Raw genomic sequence first — 15,729 nt, 5'->3', positions numbered from 1 at the left:
AAATAATGTGGATTGATATGTTAAATGTGGATATGAACACACTTTCAATAATATAAGGAATGGCTTTGGATAGAATTGATTGGAAGAACACATTTTGTTTGGTCAATCCCTTGTATAACGTGAATGAGAATTGAGAAGTGTTTTTCACCCATGGTTTTAAAACTCGTTTTGACGTCTTGTCTCGTCCATGAATGAGATTAAGTCATTCAAACAAGTTTTCCGATTTATTCGAGTCATCTCACTCAAGAATGGCTCAATCAACTAACTTTTAAGAGACGTGTTAGTTTTGAGAGGACTTGTCATTCCATCTCATTGGTGGATGATATCGAGACAGATCAGATGAGTTTTAAAATCACGTTTCCACCTTCTCCTTCATTGCAACTTCTTCTATATTCTATCTGGCACCACTTTCCCCTTGTCTATACCAAATATGCCTTTCCTATCTATAAAGAGGATTTTATTGATTTTGATTCTTTTTGTTGTCTATTAGAGTATTTGGATGGAGAGGAACAAAGGGTTGTTCAATGGAAAAGAACACTCGATCTGGGAAATCATCATTAGTGTTTTGGATTTCTTATATTATTAGTGTAGACTCTTCAAGGAGTTTAAGGCTCTCTTTCCTTAAGACTTCTTGCTTAGATGAGACATTTATTTCCTATTCCTTGGTACAAAAAATTAGTTCATTCTAATATAACTATTTTTTCCAAGATTCATAGAATTTTTTCATCTACAATCCTAAAGCATCAGAGCATGTTTTTGGATTCCACAAGGTAAGCCCAAGTACCCTTAGTAAGGGTGAAATCCTTACTAACTTAGTAAGGCTAGTCTGACTCAATTTCCAAATTGACAAAAGAAAGAAAGTGTAGGTAAGCTTGAGTTGGGTTGAAACTTAGCCCAAGACTCGTCCAATCTTGGGTTGGGCTCGTCCAAGTAAACGTCCCTATCAGGCTATGGATATTGGAATTTGCAAAGGTAGCTTTCTTTCTATTAACACCAACTTTTATAATAACACACCAATCCACGCGTAGAAAACCATTTGATTTTAGAAGGATTGATGTACAAGAGAATCTCTCAATTGGAATTTGGAAGGAAAAACCCATTTTTGCTTTCCCAATTTTCGAAGGAAACCTCCCTCTCACGCAGAAAACCAGAGAGAATCAGTAAGGAAAAACGATGGGGAGTGAAAACGAACCAGCAAAGCTTCTCCTACCTTACCTTCAGAGAGCTGACGAGTTGCAGAAACATGAACTGCTCGTCGCCTATTACTGTAAGCTCCATAACTCCTCAATCTAGCCCTAACCCTATTTTTCAAGATTCTCTCTGATCTCGATTTCTTCTATTTTTTATCTTTATATAAAAGTTTAATTATGTCTCTCTTCAGGTCGATTATATGCGATGGAAAGAGGGCTTCTTATTCCACAAAAGGATCGGACCAAGACTACCAACTCAATCCTCGTTTCCCTTATGAATCAGCTTGAAAAGGTCTTTTTTTTTTAATGTAGAAATTAATCGGTGATAGTAATTTCTCCAGTGTTAGGTCGTAGAAATTGGCGATGAAATCTTGCAAGTTTTTTTTTTTTTTTTTTCTTGTTCAAATTGAAGAATTGAGGTTTGGAATTTTCGGATCGTGATTGGTGTTCTGTAGCTAAGGAAGTGACTCGGCGATTTGGGATAGGAGACAACCTGTCCAATTTGCCTAATTTGGTGTGACAATTTCTCCAAAAACTTCAAAATTTATACATATATCTCCATCGCCATTTCTCCAATGATGAATGTAAATTTATCTCTCAAAGCATCCTAATCTTGAGACCATCTCAAATAACAAAAGTACTCAAAATCTTCTGCTGCATCAATTTATATTAATGAGATTCCTCAAGATCATAGTTGACACTGATCAAGAGTTCACCTTTTTCTCATTTTATTTCCTATTCTTATTTTCAATTCCCAGTGGTCTAGAACTTCGCCTTGATAAATTAATAGGCAAATTCCTTTGGAATGAAAAGGATGAAAAAGAAAATTCAGGTTGTGAAGTGGAAACTAATCTGCTCCCCAAAGATAGTGTTGGGGGTTGGGCATTGTGAATTGTTTCTTGTTTATTTGATGGGTTAGTTGGACTTGAACCCACGACCTCAAAGTTGTAATGTAACTTGTCAAACGAATTGAGCTATGGGTCTAAGCCCGGGCATTGTGAATTTCAAGCAAATGAATTCGGCTGTTCTTGGTTAGTATTTGTAGAAAATCAGATTAGGGTTTAGAGAAGAAAAGAATGGAGAAAATGGGAGGAGTCAAACTTGACTCTCTAACTATGAACCATGCTATATATATAACTGGAAAATAAATGAAATTAAATGCCCTTATAACACATATATAAAATACAAATATATCTAACACACCCCTCAAGTTGGAGGATATATGTCATATAATCCCAATTTGTTGCATAAACAAGTAACCCTATCACTTCCCAATGACTTAGTAAATAGATTAGCAAGTTGATCTTCAGACTTGACATAAGTTGTGGCAATTTCACCACTCAGAAACTCTCAGGAACAAAATGACAGTCCACTTTGATATGCTTCGCCCGCTTGTGAAATACCGGATTGGAAGCTATATGCATGGTTATGTGGTTATCACATAAAAGAAAAATATGTATCTCTATTATAAAACCAATCTCTTGGAGAAAATATCTCAACTAAATAAGTTCATAAGAAGTATGAGACATGGTTATATATTCAACTTCTGCACTTGTTCTGGCCACCATTGTTTGCTTCTTGTGTTTTCATGATACAAGATTACCTCCTATGATGGTACAATAACCTGTGGTAGACCTCTTATATGAGGGAGAACCAATACCCAACCCAATTTGCATCTATATATCCCACTCAATCCGAGTATGACTCAATCCGAGTATGACCATTAGGCTTGTACCACAAACCATGCCCTGGAGATCCCTTTAGGTACCTCATAATACGTTATACAACTACCTATTGTGGCATCCTAAGTGCTTCCATAAACTGACTCACAATGCTAACAACATGTGAGATGATTGGTTTTGTCAGGTAATTCAACTTTCCAATGAACCTCCTGTATCTATTGCATCAAACATGTCTCCCTGTTCAACTATAAGCTTTAATTTCTAATCCATGGGGGTACATATTGGTTTGGACCCAAGTAATCCTGTCTCTTTTAACAAATCTAGCATATACTTTCTCTGAAAGAGACTGATACCATGACTGAATGAGTCACCTCAATACGAAGAACATACTTCAATTTTCCCAAATCCTTGGTATGAAATTGTTGTTAAAGATAGGACTTCAATTGAAGTAATTTTCCCAACTGGAGAGAAGGTCTCAGCATAGTCAACTCAATAAGTCTGTGTGTATCCCTGAACAACTAATCGAGTTTTCAATCTATCAATTGTGCTATCAGGATGAAATTTAACAATGTAAACCCACCTATAACCAACAACCAACAACATGTTTCCCAAGAGGAAGAGAAATTAAAGACCAAGTATCATTATGACGTAGAGTATCCATCTCATCAACCATAGCTGTCTTCTATCTCTAGTGAGATAAAGCATCCTGGAGATTCTTAGGAATAGAAACAAAAGAAACAACGGAGATAAAAGAAGACATTGAAGAAGATAATGAAACATAAGAAACAAAATTAGAGATAGGATATCTTGTAACACAAGAACGGGTACATTTGCGGATAGTGATAGGTAATTCACTAGAAGATGAAGCAGCATCCATTACTTGAACAGAAGGAGGTACCAATACAGAAGGTGAAGATGGATCTTCAGACGTCAAAGAAGTTGGTGTTGGCGGTACAGAAGTGATACTCCTGTGGTAAACTCAAAGTTGTGGAATCGAATTGGGTTTAGACATAGGAACAAAAACATGTAAAGGAATACTTATTAATGTAGCATCAACAAATGACCTAGTAAAGAAGTATGATGTAGACTCGAAAAATGTAACATCAGCACAAACAAAGTGTTTGCATGATGTGGGATTATAACACCAGTAACCCTCTTGAGTACAAGAGGACCCAAGAAACATTCAAACTCTTGGGATCTAACTTGTCATGAGCAAGATCTAATTGATAAATAAAACAGACACTTCAAAACACTAGGAGGAACATGAAAAATAGGATGATAAATAAGATTTGATGTGGAGAAGTGCAATCTAGGACAACAATAAGCATACTGTTGATGAGATGACAATCAGTGAGCACAACATCACTCCAATAATATTTGGGAACCTTCATTTGAAACATTAAGGCACGAGCAACCTCAAGATGGTGGTGATTTTTACGTTCAGCTATCTTATTTTGTTGAGTTGTATGAACACAAAACGATTGATGAATGATATCGTAAGACTATAAATAAGTAGTATAACGACTAAGAAAAAAATTATTTTGTATTATCCGAACGTAAATGCATAAAGTACCAAATTGGGTTCGAATTTCCATATGAAATTGTTAAAATATATTAAATAACTCAGACGATCCTTCATTAGAAATAACCAAGTCATCCACAAAAATAACAAAATATTTAAAATCTAAATAAGTAGTGGGGAAAGGACTCCATACCACTAAACGAAAATGACTCGACTCTCTATGACTCACACTAAGTGGAAAAAACACTCGATGGTGTTTGTTAAACTGACACGCTTCACAATTAAGTGTGAAGTCTTTATTTGAAACATGAATTAGACTTTTTAAAACACGAGAAGAATGATGACCAAGTTGACAATGTCACTGAAAGGTGCAAGAAGATGAATAAAGAGCTGCTGGAATTAGAGTACTGTCGAGAAGATACAAATCATCTATTTCACATCTACTACCGATCATCTTCTTTGTCTTTAGATCTTGAAACACATAGTGAGAAGGGAAAAATGTCATTGAACAAGCCAATTTCTTTGTAAGTTGACTCACAGAAAGGAAACTAAATGGAAATTTAGGAACATAAAATACCAAGGACAAATAAAGACTGAGATTGGGTTGTGAAGTTCCTAACCCAACAACTTTTGGAAATGACCCATCAGTTAATTTAAAGTTTTAACAAGAAGATGGAGAAAAAAATGATAGCAGGTGAGAATTACCTACCATATGATTTGATGTTCCAAAATCAATGATCCAAGGGCTCATAGATGATAACAAACAATTGGATACCTTACCTTTCTGGACTAAAGTAGTAGTAGTTGATGAGTTAGAGACTAGCTTGTCATAATCTTCTCAAGAAAGGAAAATGGATTCCTTCTCAATACTCTGATCAAATGAAATAGTAGGCTGCACAACATCTTGAACTCAAGATAATGATACTTGAAGAACAACTGGTCTCCCATGAAGATCCCGACAAAAGTTAATAGTGTGCCCATCCTTACCACAATGGGTGTACTTTCGGGTTCCACGACCTCCATGGCTTTCTCTTGAATCTCTACTACCACCTCTACCTCCATGACCACTACCACGATCTCTAAGAGTAGTTAAAGTGGAGCGATCACTCTTAAGTTGGCCACTATCTAATAGGGTGACTCTCTTTAGTCTGGAGAAAACATCTGTCAAGGAAGAAAGATTAGGACTTCCTGAAATCTGAGACTTAACTGCATCATACTCTGATCAGAGAGATGAAAGAAAACGAATAACATCCATATCTTCTCTTTGTTTCTGCATTTGAAGGATATCACTGGAATATGTTGATGTTCATTCAATTCTTCACGCATACACATGAATGAAACGAAGGTCTGATCCAGAGTTTTATCATCTTGTTGTTAGGAGAAATATTACTGAGTGATCTAATAAATTCGGATTATATTGTTGGATCCTGAATACATGTGCCTCACTTGTTTCCAAATCTCCTTCGCAGTATCCAAAAACATAAAGTTAATACTGATCTACAGCTCCATACTATTCCACAACCAAGTAACAATCTGAGTATCTTCTTGTTCCCATTTTTCAATTGCTTTTTCATTAAGGGAATCAGACTTCGCTTTAGTTAGATGAGATTTCTTATCCTTAGCTTTCAAAAATATCTCTACGGCCTTCGATCACTGTATGTAGTTACTTCTATTTACGCGAATAAAAGTCATTTGAGTTCCAATCAAATCAGTATATATATCCAAGATAGACTTCTGCTCCATCATGAAATAATCGATTGCCAAAGAATCAATAAAATTGCTCTACAATTTTCGGTGCTTCCCCCACAAAATTAATTTTCTTGTTCACTGGATTCAGAGGTTTTCAAATATTTTCGGGAACATTTTTCTATTGTCAAAAAATCTCCTTGACGCAAATTCCTTTGCAAGAGAATGTAGCTCATTTTGTATCTCTATTCAATATTTCATAGTATATTCCCAATTTCATTTTATTCGTATATTATAGATGAAAAACTAATGCTTTGTGACTAAAAAAAGGGATTTTGTGGTCCATTATCGTTGTTGTTTGTTTGTTGGGAAATTTGGAAACAATGGAATTTCAGAAATTTCGAGGGAAATGAGCACTTACTTTGGGAAATTATAATGAGTATTGTGTGTTACATGTTTCTTTGGGCTAAAGTTTTTCCAAAGTTTTATGGTGTATTTTTTTGAATAGTTCATCTTCAGAAAAATGTAGTTCGTAATTTTTTAGTTTTCTTATTGTAGATAGGTCTCTCAAACTCTTTTTTTCTCCCCAATTCTTAATAAATATGGTTACCTATCCACCAAAAAAACAAAATTCCTCAAGGTCGTTCTAGAAAAATATGTAGTCAATATTTCTTACTACTTAATTATGCTAATTGAGATGATGAAAATAGGCATACAATTTATAAGTTAGCTTGAAAGGGTGTTTTTAATCAATACTCCTTACCCCATTTTTATAGTTAATTCCACATGGCCAGCCTCTTGCCAAAATGCTTCATAACATGATTCCAAATAGGCCTGGAAAGACAACTGGCTCTTAGAGTAAGCCACGAGTAACTAGTGGACACCGTCATCATCATCGAAACCTTATTTGGGGTTGGTTGAATGGATCTTGTTCTTCCATTCAATTCTGTTTTAATTATTATCTTCTGTTGTTGCAAGTGTGTTCTCATATCATATCTGCTCCGTTCTTACTACCTCAAACCATGATTCTTTTTTCTCCATTCAATTCTATCTAAAGCCATGTCTTATGTTATTGAAAATGTGGGAAAATAAAGCCAATATCACACACCACCACACTCTCAAGCCTCTTATAAAGTTTGATTAGTGTGCTCTTTGTCAGATCTAATATTATATATGCGGTGGTAGCGTATGCCAAATTCAATTTGGAAATGGCATATGCAACTGCATTTAACAGCACTTTGTTTCTAGAGCCAATACATTTGCTTGATGTTGAAACATTGTTTAGAATTCACCTCCCCCTTACAAAAGTTCCTTGTGCATAGGAGATTACAGAAGGTAATGTCAATGGGGTTGGATTAGAAGTTAATACCTTTTTTCAAATCTTTATACCTTGTGTTATACATTGTTATATTTTGAAATTTAGGTTTTCTGTTTATATATTAAAAGAATGAGTAAGTTAATTTAAATCTCTCTCAAATAGTAATAAATATTTTCCATTACTCAGTCTTGTTTAGTTGTACTCCTTAGGCACTCCCTCCCACCACCACATTTTTTGAGACCAGAAGCTTCCTGCTCCTACATTTTAATTTCTGTTACCAATATTCTACCTTCTTAGCTCATTGGATGAAAAACTCTTACAACAGTTGCAGTAGAAAAACTAATACTATTTTAAGTTATATCGTAATGTTATTGATCATGTGTAGATTTTTATCTTTGTTGGAACTCTATACTTTTGTCATCTGTGGTATCAAATATGTCTTGGTTCTTTTGACAGGATAAGAAGTCATTGAAGTTGGGGCCTGAAGACAACTTGTATGTGGAAGGATTTGCCTCAAATGTCTTTGCGAAGGCAGACAAGCAAGACAGGGCTGGCCGTGCAGACCTGTATGACAAACCTTCCATTTTTAATGTGATAACCTTTGTAAAGGACAATATTGTCCATGTATTACCGGCATGGCAGTACACATGGGACTTGGGAGCACAAACCCACCATTTCATCCATGTTCACTGTTTTGCTGTTTTTATGGTGGCAGCCTTGAATCGTCCATTTAGTGGAAATTGATCAATATTTGTTACATGTTGATAATCAATTTTCTTATGTTGTGAAGGAACACTGCGAAAACGTTTTATGCTGCAAGCATATTCTTTGAGATTCTTAACCAATTTGGTGAACTCCAGCCTGATGTGAGTTTTCTATCCTGTTATTTTATTTATTATGTATTTAATCTTTTTTGGTCTAGTTGTTAGGGCTTGAAACGGAGAATTGTCTGATACCGAGTAGTTTTGGTATTTTCTAATATTCTTTTATGTAATTTTTTGAATCACATGGAGTTGACTTTGTTTGATAGTGTTCACATTTATGATTCCCTCTTCTTTGACAGCTTGAGCAAAAACAGAAGTATGCTGCTTGGAAGGCAGCAGATATAAGGAAAGCTTTGAAAGAAGGACGAAAACCCGAGCCTGGCCCCCCTGGTAGTGATAAAGATCTATCAGTCCCCTCAAATACATCAAGCAGTGGATATGTATGAGTCCAAACTTGATGATAATTTGATCTCCAATTTGTTGAATAAAATGATGCATTGTTATCATAGCCAGGCTATTCACACCCACTTAAAGCACATTTTGGGTGGGATGCATGGAAGAAAGTGGGTGCAAATAGAACGGCCCTTCTTATTAACAGCTAGTTGCCATGGACCCTAGCCCCTCGTTACCTAGTGCCCGTGCAGCACTCAAGCTAATCCCCACGATTTAGCTCAAGTCAGCCTTACCCCACTCATGTCCTACAAGTTATCCCAACACACTTAGGCAAACACAACCACAAGGTTCTTCTCACACCCTTGTAGAACTTAGAAGCTTTACTACTATTCAAACTTCCAAATTCTACACTAGTGCTTGAGAATTCTCTTGTGGTTGTGTGTGCCTAAGTGAGTTGAGGTGACTCCTAGGACACGTGGGGTAAGGCTGACTTGAGCTAGATTGTGGGGATTAGCTTAAGTGCTGCTCGGGTGCTAGGTAACAAGGGGCTGGGTCCTTGATGTGGCAGAGAAAATGAAAATACATTGAAGGTGCCAGTAATACCACGGAAATGGGTTCAAAACCATCATTCATGCACTTGCCTACCAATAAAAAAAAGAGGGAAACATATTTAAGACTTTTCACTGAAATGATCAGGATCTTGTTGACAGATAAGATTAGGCTTTATTGTTTGATATAGTAAACCAAAATTAAATTTTATAATATCTTAATTTCTATTCTCAAACAAAAGATGAAATTTGACTTGAAAATGATTTTTGGATGGGTTGGCTTATAGAACACTTTCTTTTCTGATATTGAAAATATTGCTATTATGAAAAATGAAACATAACTTTATTCAATTATATTTCAAAGAGTTTGGTTGATTTTCCAGAATTTCTAAATGGGCCATGATGAAATTATCTTCATGTCCAGATAAGAACTGAGCATGGATATGAGCATCCTCTCTTCTAAAATGTTGGAGACTTCTTTAAAGTGTCCACACCTACTTCTAAATAAATATACTTCTCAAAAAGACAATATCAAGTCAAGAAAAAGAAACAAAGAAAATCAAGAAAAGAATACATCCTTTTTGACTTGTACCACTAGCATACAAGGTGAACAATGTTGCCCTAACTGCTAAAACCCGAGTCCTTTGGAGCCATTAGCAAGACGAGTTTGGTATTTTCCTTTGATGATTCATTAATTGTGATTTTGTTGGGTTGAGGCTGTCTTGGCCTAATTAGACCAATACGGAGTGTGATTTGCATTCAATTTTATGTTGTTTGATGTCATTTCACAGCAATGTAGATGGTTTCTCAGGATCATATTGTTTGAAACTTACCTGGTCCAATGAATTGTTTGACAATTATTTTATTTTATTTTTACTGTCTTTACCTTTGGCAGGATCTCGGACCAAGTGAAAACCTTCCAGCTAGCCATCCTAGAGCAGGAGCTGATGTACCACCCCAATTCCATGATAATGTTAACTATCAATCATCGACAAACACACCAATATCACCTTCATCATACCCAAGTTCCAAATACCCTTCCGATGATTTCCAACCACATTCTTCACCATCCAATACACCTGAAAATTCTTCTTATCCTCAGACGTATCCCCAACAACACTACCCACATGAACCTCAGCAGCCACCACCACAGCATTACCCTTCTCAGGAAACACCCACCCCTCCCTCTTACCCTAATTTCCAGTCTTACCCTAGCTTTACGGACCATAGCCTTCCAGCAGCACCCACACACTATCCTTCTTACTATCAAGACTCCAATGCTTCCTACTCTCAACAGTCGCCTCCCCCGGCTCCGTCAGACTTAAACTACCAGTCAACTCCTCAATATAGTTTCAATAGTAGGAATGGGACCCATGCAGCACCCGCACCCACACCCGCACCTGTTCCAACGTCTGCCCAAACATTCCAATATGACTGCAATTACATGCCACCACCAGATAAGATTGCTGAGGCTCACAAGGCAGCAAGGTTTGCCGTCGGGGCCTTGGCATTTGATGACGTGACAATTGCGGTGGACTTCCTCAGAAAGTCACTTGAATTGTTGACAAATCCATCAGCGAGTCAGTAAGCCTTACGTGGAACTGGATTGCTTTCCAATAGAGGGGTTCTGCATTGTTTAATTTTTGTACAGATTGCTGGATATTTGCTCAAGAATATTGAGATGTTTCATCTTAATACTTCCACAGTATGATACCTAGATACAGAATATGATGAAGGCTTGATATTGTGTGAATGTGCTATTTAGAGTTAAAATGGAAGTATTTGATACTACACCCATCCCATCATAGCTTCCTCATAAATTAATACAACCTAAATGGAAGGATAGCTGCCACGAAAATCTTCGTCACATATCTTTATCTTTTCATAATTGTGTAAGATGTGATTTTTTATCTGTCAAAAAAGTGTGTTAAAGAGAGAAGCATGGTGATTGTGCAGGTAAGAAAGTGCTTTAGCAAGCTGACCCATCACTCCCTTGTTCTTTTATACTGGTTACTTGCGGATATGTTTGTTATTTTCTAGTAGCCAAGAATCATGGAAGAGAGTTTCACTAAGATCCAAGATCACAGACATGCATTGTGAGCGACTTCATGGTCTTTGTTGTGGCCAAATGAGAAATCTGCAAGGTTTTTAGCAGGCACTTGTAAACTATACTGGAGTCGACAAATTACATAGGTACAGACTATTGCATACTCTAGGCATCCAGAGGTCCTTGACCGACATCCCTTGAACCCTTCGATGGGAATGTGGCACTATATTGAATGTGGCACTATATTTCATAGACGGTACTAAATACCTGCGAGTGCCTAAGCTTGACCAGGCTTACTGCAGTATCATTCACAGATTATGCAGAAGGGTTCAAATGGAAATGCTTCTTCTTTTCATACAATAGCCATTGTTATAATAATAATTGTCTCAAAATTGGGAAATTTGTTCATATCCACTCTCACTACGGCCATTCAATTCTACTTGAGGTCTCATCCATTAATTTTCATGGCAATTTGAACCCCCCATGAGCTCGTATAGTGAGTTTGGTGGCAACTAAATGGTATTAATCTAATCAAGTATCAAGTAGGTGGGATTGTCTGGATTCTGTCCTCTAATACAGCCTTTCTTTGGCTGCTTAAAGGCAGGCACAAAATTCACTGAAAAAAGCATCAGTTTTTAGGGAGGGTGAAGATAATGCGTCTTTGAAACAAACCTGAAAACATCATTTGTATAATCCTAACAAAATTTCCAATCTAATTATTCTTCAAATCTAATTAGTCTTCAAGATGGTACTACAATATTTGTAAGCGGGTGATGTAGGGGATGGAAGGTGTTTTGGTTTCCAAGAACTGTTTAGATTAGGGATGACAACGGGGCCGGTTTAAGTTAAACCTAACCCTGAGTACCATTATTCATGCCAAACCCATCCTGACTTGGGTCTGATTTTTTTGACCCATCTCCATTCCTAATAGTTTTTTCCGAAACCCACACCACCCTGCCCTGCCCTTTCCTTTCAAAGGAGTAACTCACCAACAAGTAAAAGTTGGGGTGCTAGTAAATACTCATTTTTTAATATGAGTTAGATTTCTGCTTTAGAAAAGACAGGAATAACTCACTAACATTAAATTTTTTTTTTTTTTTTTTGGGTTTAAGATTTAATATGAATCTAATCAAAGTTATTAAAAAGAAAATAGTGAAATTGTATGAATGAGCGTTATGATGTTTTGGAATGTTGAGATAATAATTTGATCCAAAACTTTGTAATGTTTGAATGATGTGTTTAAATATTTAATTGGGGTGTGATAAATAATTTAAGAAATTGGGGTGTAATGTACAAGGGTGGGGCAGATTGACATGGTATATCAAAACCGTCCCCATCCCAAAATCAAATCGATCTTGATTTTTATTATTCAAATCGCCCAAAACCATTTGTAGGTGTAAAACCCAACCTAATTAATAGGGTCGGTACGGGGCAAAATTGCCATCCCTAATTTAGATACTTTCCTTCATAATCTCATTGATCAACATGTCCACACACCACAGGGTACTTAATTAATTTGTCTTCATCCTCATCCTTATCCGAATCGGAATTGGGATAATCAACCATGCATTGGTAGGCCTACCCTTTCTCTTTTGAATTTTACTCAACTGATTTTGTCCTAATTATCACAGAATCTTCACAGATCTACCTTTTGACTAATAGAGAGGTACTGATTTACTTCATCTTTCTGTACCCAAGCCATGGAATTTGTTTTGATCCTCAGGCCGGCCTAACCCCAGCTTACTTGTTAAAAAAAAAATTGAAAAAATGGAAAAGAAGCAGACATTGATTCTGAATCAAGGTCTGTTTCACCATAAGCTCACAATAGAAGCAACATCATCTTTGCTTTCATCACCAAGTTTGTCAAATTGCATAATGTGGAGCCATGTCAAGGCTTAGTAGTTACAAGTAAACCGAATTAAAATTATGTCTTATGTGTAAGGTAGACTTGATTGATTATCTATTTAAATGATGACAAGCATCATGGCTTCAATCTCTATCAGCCATATTATATGTAGTCTTGTGTACCAAGTAAAGATACTAAACCTTTCTAGAATTACAGAATGAATATACTAAACAATATAATTACAAAAGGGATATTTACCACTCTCTCTTCTTCCATTTTTTTTTTAAATTTTAAAAGTCATGATAATCTGACTACCCCACTTGGCATACTCTGTTGACTACCTGAAATGAAAATTTTGGAAACCATAGATCTGCTATCCTTGGGATACATGGTTCCCTTACACATTTTTATGGGGAAGTGCAGCCGGATGTCCCTAGGAGTGCAGATCTATGGTTGTCGAACTTGTCACATCAGGGTAGCCGATTGAGTTTGCTACATGGAGTAGTCAGATTATCACGATTCTAAATTTTAAGTTTGGTAAACCTATTTTAATTGAGATCAGTAACTTTGTGCTGGTGGGAATTGAACCTAGGTTTATGGTATTATCCTCACCCATAGACTTTATTAACTAAAATAACATTTTTCATTTTAACGAGACGAGTAAGGCAAGAATTCATATTTTTTTTAAAGCGACGAAATCTAATTCAAATCTTAATCAAGATGTAACTTTTGATCAGGTACCAATTTGGCTGTTATTATATATACTTTTAGTGTACTTAGTAAAGATCTAACCAGTACATTTTGCCTTCTCAGATTAATTTAGTAGATTTTGGACTTGACACCACATTCAACAAATTGGGAAATTGTGCCCAAAAACTATATAATGGCCCCAATAAATAAAAATAAAAATTACTTTTTTTTCCTTCTGATTATTTTATTTAATTTTTTAAAAGTTCATATGATTTTGTAATTCTTCCAATACTCTACTAAATCCCCATAAATTATTAGATTAAGAGGGCCTTCAGAATTTTGAAATATATTTCCTTCTTACCTTTGTAATCTTTTCTATGAGATGACTGATCCAATGGTGATGAATGACACTTCTAGTTCTAAGCTAAAGGAAAGATATAAGTAGGAGATTGAATTAATTTCTTGCGGACATGTTTGAGGAAGGAGTAATACAACTTTTTATTTTATTTTTTTCGGAGTGCAATCATACCAATAGAGTGCAACGGCTTGGGGTCTTTTATGTGATGGAGTGCAAATGGAAATGGGCATGTAACCTGATTAGCACATTGAAAGCATGAATATCTCCATTAATAACAAAGTTCTTAGTTTAATCCATTTCATGATGTATTTTAAATTATAATCATCTTTTAATAATGATAATAACTAAGCTATCCATGTACGATGAATCTCTCTCTTCTAGATCTCTCCGTCTCTCTCTCTCTCTCTCTCTCTCTCTCCTTATAAACCCTTTTACAAGATTCATTAACAAACATTTCTTAATATGATTCTTATCCTGGATGATTGGTTCTTCTAATTAAGAGAAACAAATGGGAGCACATCTTTGTAGTCTCAGGCAATCAAGTCTGGAGGAGCCAGTAGTGCCAAAGCACAATGGCCCTAATGATCGACCCGCGTATGTAAGAATGTCGATAATCATGTTAATTAAGCCCTCATGCTTAAAAATAGACGAGGAGAAGAAGAAGAGACAGTTGCACCCTCAGCCTCATGTGAAGAAGATAACTAAGATAAGGAAACTAAGTCTAGAGGAATATCTCTTAGCTTCTCCAGGCATGAAGAAAGATTACATCAATGGAGGTGAACTTCATGTTCTTAGACACACTTCTAGGGTGCACCCATCTATTATTACTGGAGTCCATGAACACATGATGATCTCTAGACCAAGAGAGAGTTACAAAGGTGACATGGTGGTTTCTTCAGTTAGAAGTGGAAAACAAAGAGGAAAGTTGAAGAAGAAAAGAGTAAAAATGGTGACAAAGGTGAGGAAGCTAACTCTAGAGGATCATATCTTAGCTTCTCCAGGAATGAAGAAAGATCACATCAATGGAGGTGAACTTTCTGCTTTTGGAAACACTTCTAGACCAAGAGACAGTTTTTCTTTGGAAAGAGTAGCGAAGGTTGATGAAGATGACAAAGAAGACTTGGTTATTTCTTCTTCATTAAGTAGAATGGGAAGTGGCAAGTTGAAGAAGAAGGTGAGTTTTAGGATGCCTGTAGAGGCTGATATTATCATATATCATTCTCCTGAAGAAGAATCTAGGGACTGATGATCTGGGTTTGGGGAAATAATTAAGGATGTTGTAATTAATGTCTCTCTATGTATGTAGATGTTCCTAAAGATAGAGAGATTTTTTGCTCTCATCACTTCTCTATCGTGTGATTTGTGGAGGGGTTTTATCTCATATTGGAGTTATTGTTAAATTTTTTCGATTGCACTCATTTTTTATTTTTTCTTTCATGGTACTATAACTTCTCATCCATCTTGGTATCTCCTTGTCTACTCATCCATATTCTATGGACATTTATTTCTTAATTAATCCATGTTTCATCTCTAAAGGTATCCAGAAAAAAGTTGCACTCGATTATATTTTGGTATTATTATCTCGAAATACTCATCTGTTAATGTATTTATCTGCATTTCTGATCTTGAATTTGCTTTCATTCTAGTTTTATTGCACCAACTCATAACATAAAAATAGCATATAC

General features: G+C 36.0%; 1 protein-coding gene across 2 annotated transcripts; it reads left to right on the top strand.

Annotated features, from left to right (window-relative positions):
* Positions 1 to 1,047: 1,047 nt before the first annotated feature.
* On the top strand, positions 1,048 to 10,894 carry EXT-LIKE (hydroxyproline-rich glycoprotein family protein). Of its 2 annotated transcripts, XM_086457996.1 has the most exons (6): positions 1,051 to 1,267; positions 1,382 to 1,482; positions 7,855 to 7,964; positions 8,189 to 8,264; positions 8,462 to 8,602; positions 9,999 to 10,894. In XM_086457996.1, the coding sequence occupies exons 1-6, from the start codon at positions 1,174 to 1,176 to the stop codon at positions 10,689 to 10,691; spliced, it is 1,215 nt and encodes a 404-aa protein (XP_086314122.1). In that variant the 5' UTR covers positions 1,051 to 1,173; the 3' UTR covers positions 10,692 to 10,894. The 2 variants fall into 2 exon arrangements, with proteins under 2 accessions (XP_086314123.1, XP_086314122.1); XM_086457997.1 differs by lacking the exon at positions 8,462 to 8,602 and having other exon boundaries at positions 1,048 to 1,267.
* The last annotated feature ends 4,835 nt before the right edge of the window (positions 10,895 to 15,729 follow it).

Source organism: Akebia trifoliata, chromosome 11 (assembly GCF_017979445.1).
Source record: "Akebia trifoliata isolate Shusen 1 chromosome 11, ASM1797944v1, whole genome shotgun sequence".
NCBI classification, from domain to species: domain Eukaryota; kingdom Viridiplantae; phylum Streptophyta; class Magnoliopsida; order Ranunculales; family Lardizabalaceae; genus Akebia; species Akebia trifoliata.
Note: the sequence above shows the minus strand (reverse complement) of the source record. Positions and strands in the feature narration are given on the sequence as shown.

What these genes read in the sequence shown, in the direction of transcription:
- EXT-LIKE (XM_086457996.1), top strand. Translation starts at nt 1,174, where the DNA reads ATGGGGAGTGAAAACGAACCAGCAAAGCTTCTCCTACCTTACCTTCAG. An exon ending in TTATGAATCAGCTTGAAAAG is followed by an intron (nt 1,483 to 7,854) that starts GTCTTTTTTTTT and finishes TTCTTTTGACAG; the next exon opens with GATAAGAAGTCATTGAAGTT. An exon ending in AGGGCTGGCCGTGCAGACCT is followed by an intron (nt 7,965 to 8,188) that starts GTATGACAAACC and finishes TATGTTGTGAAG; the next exon opens with GAACACTGCGAAAACGTTTT.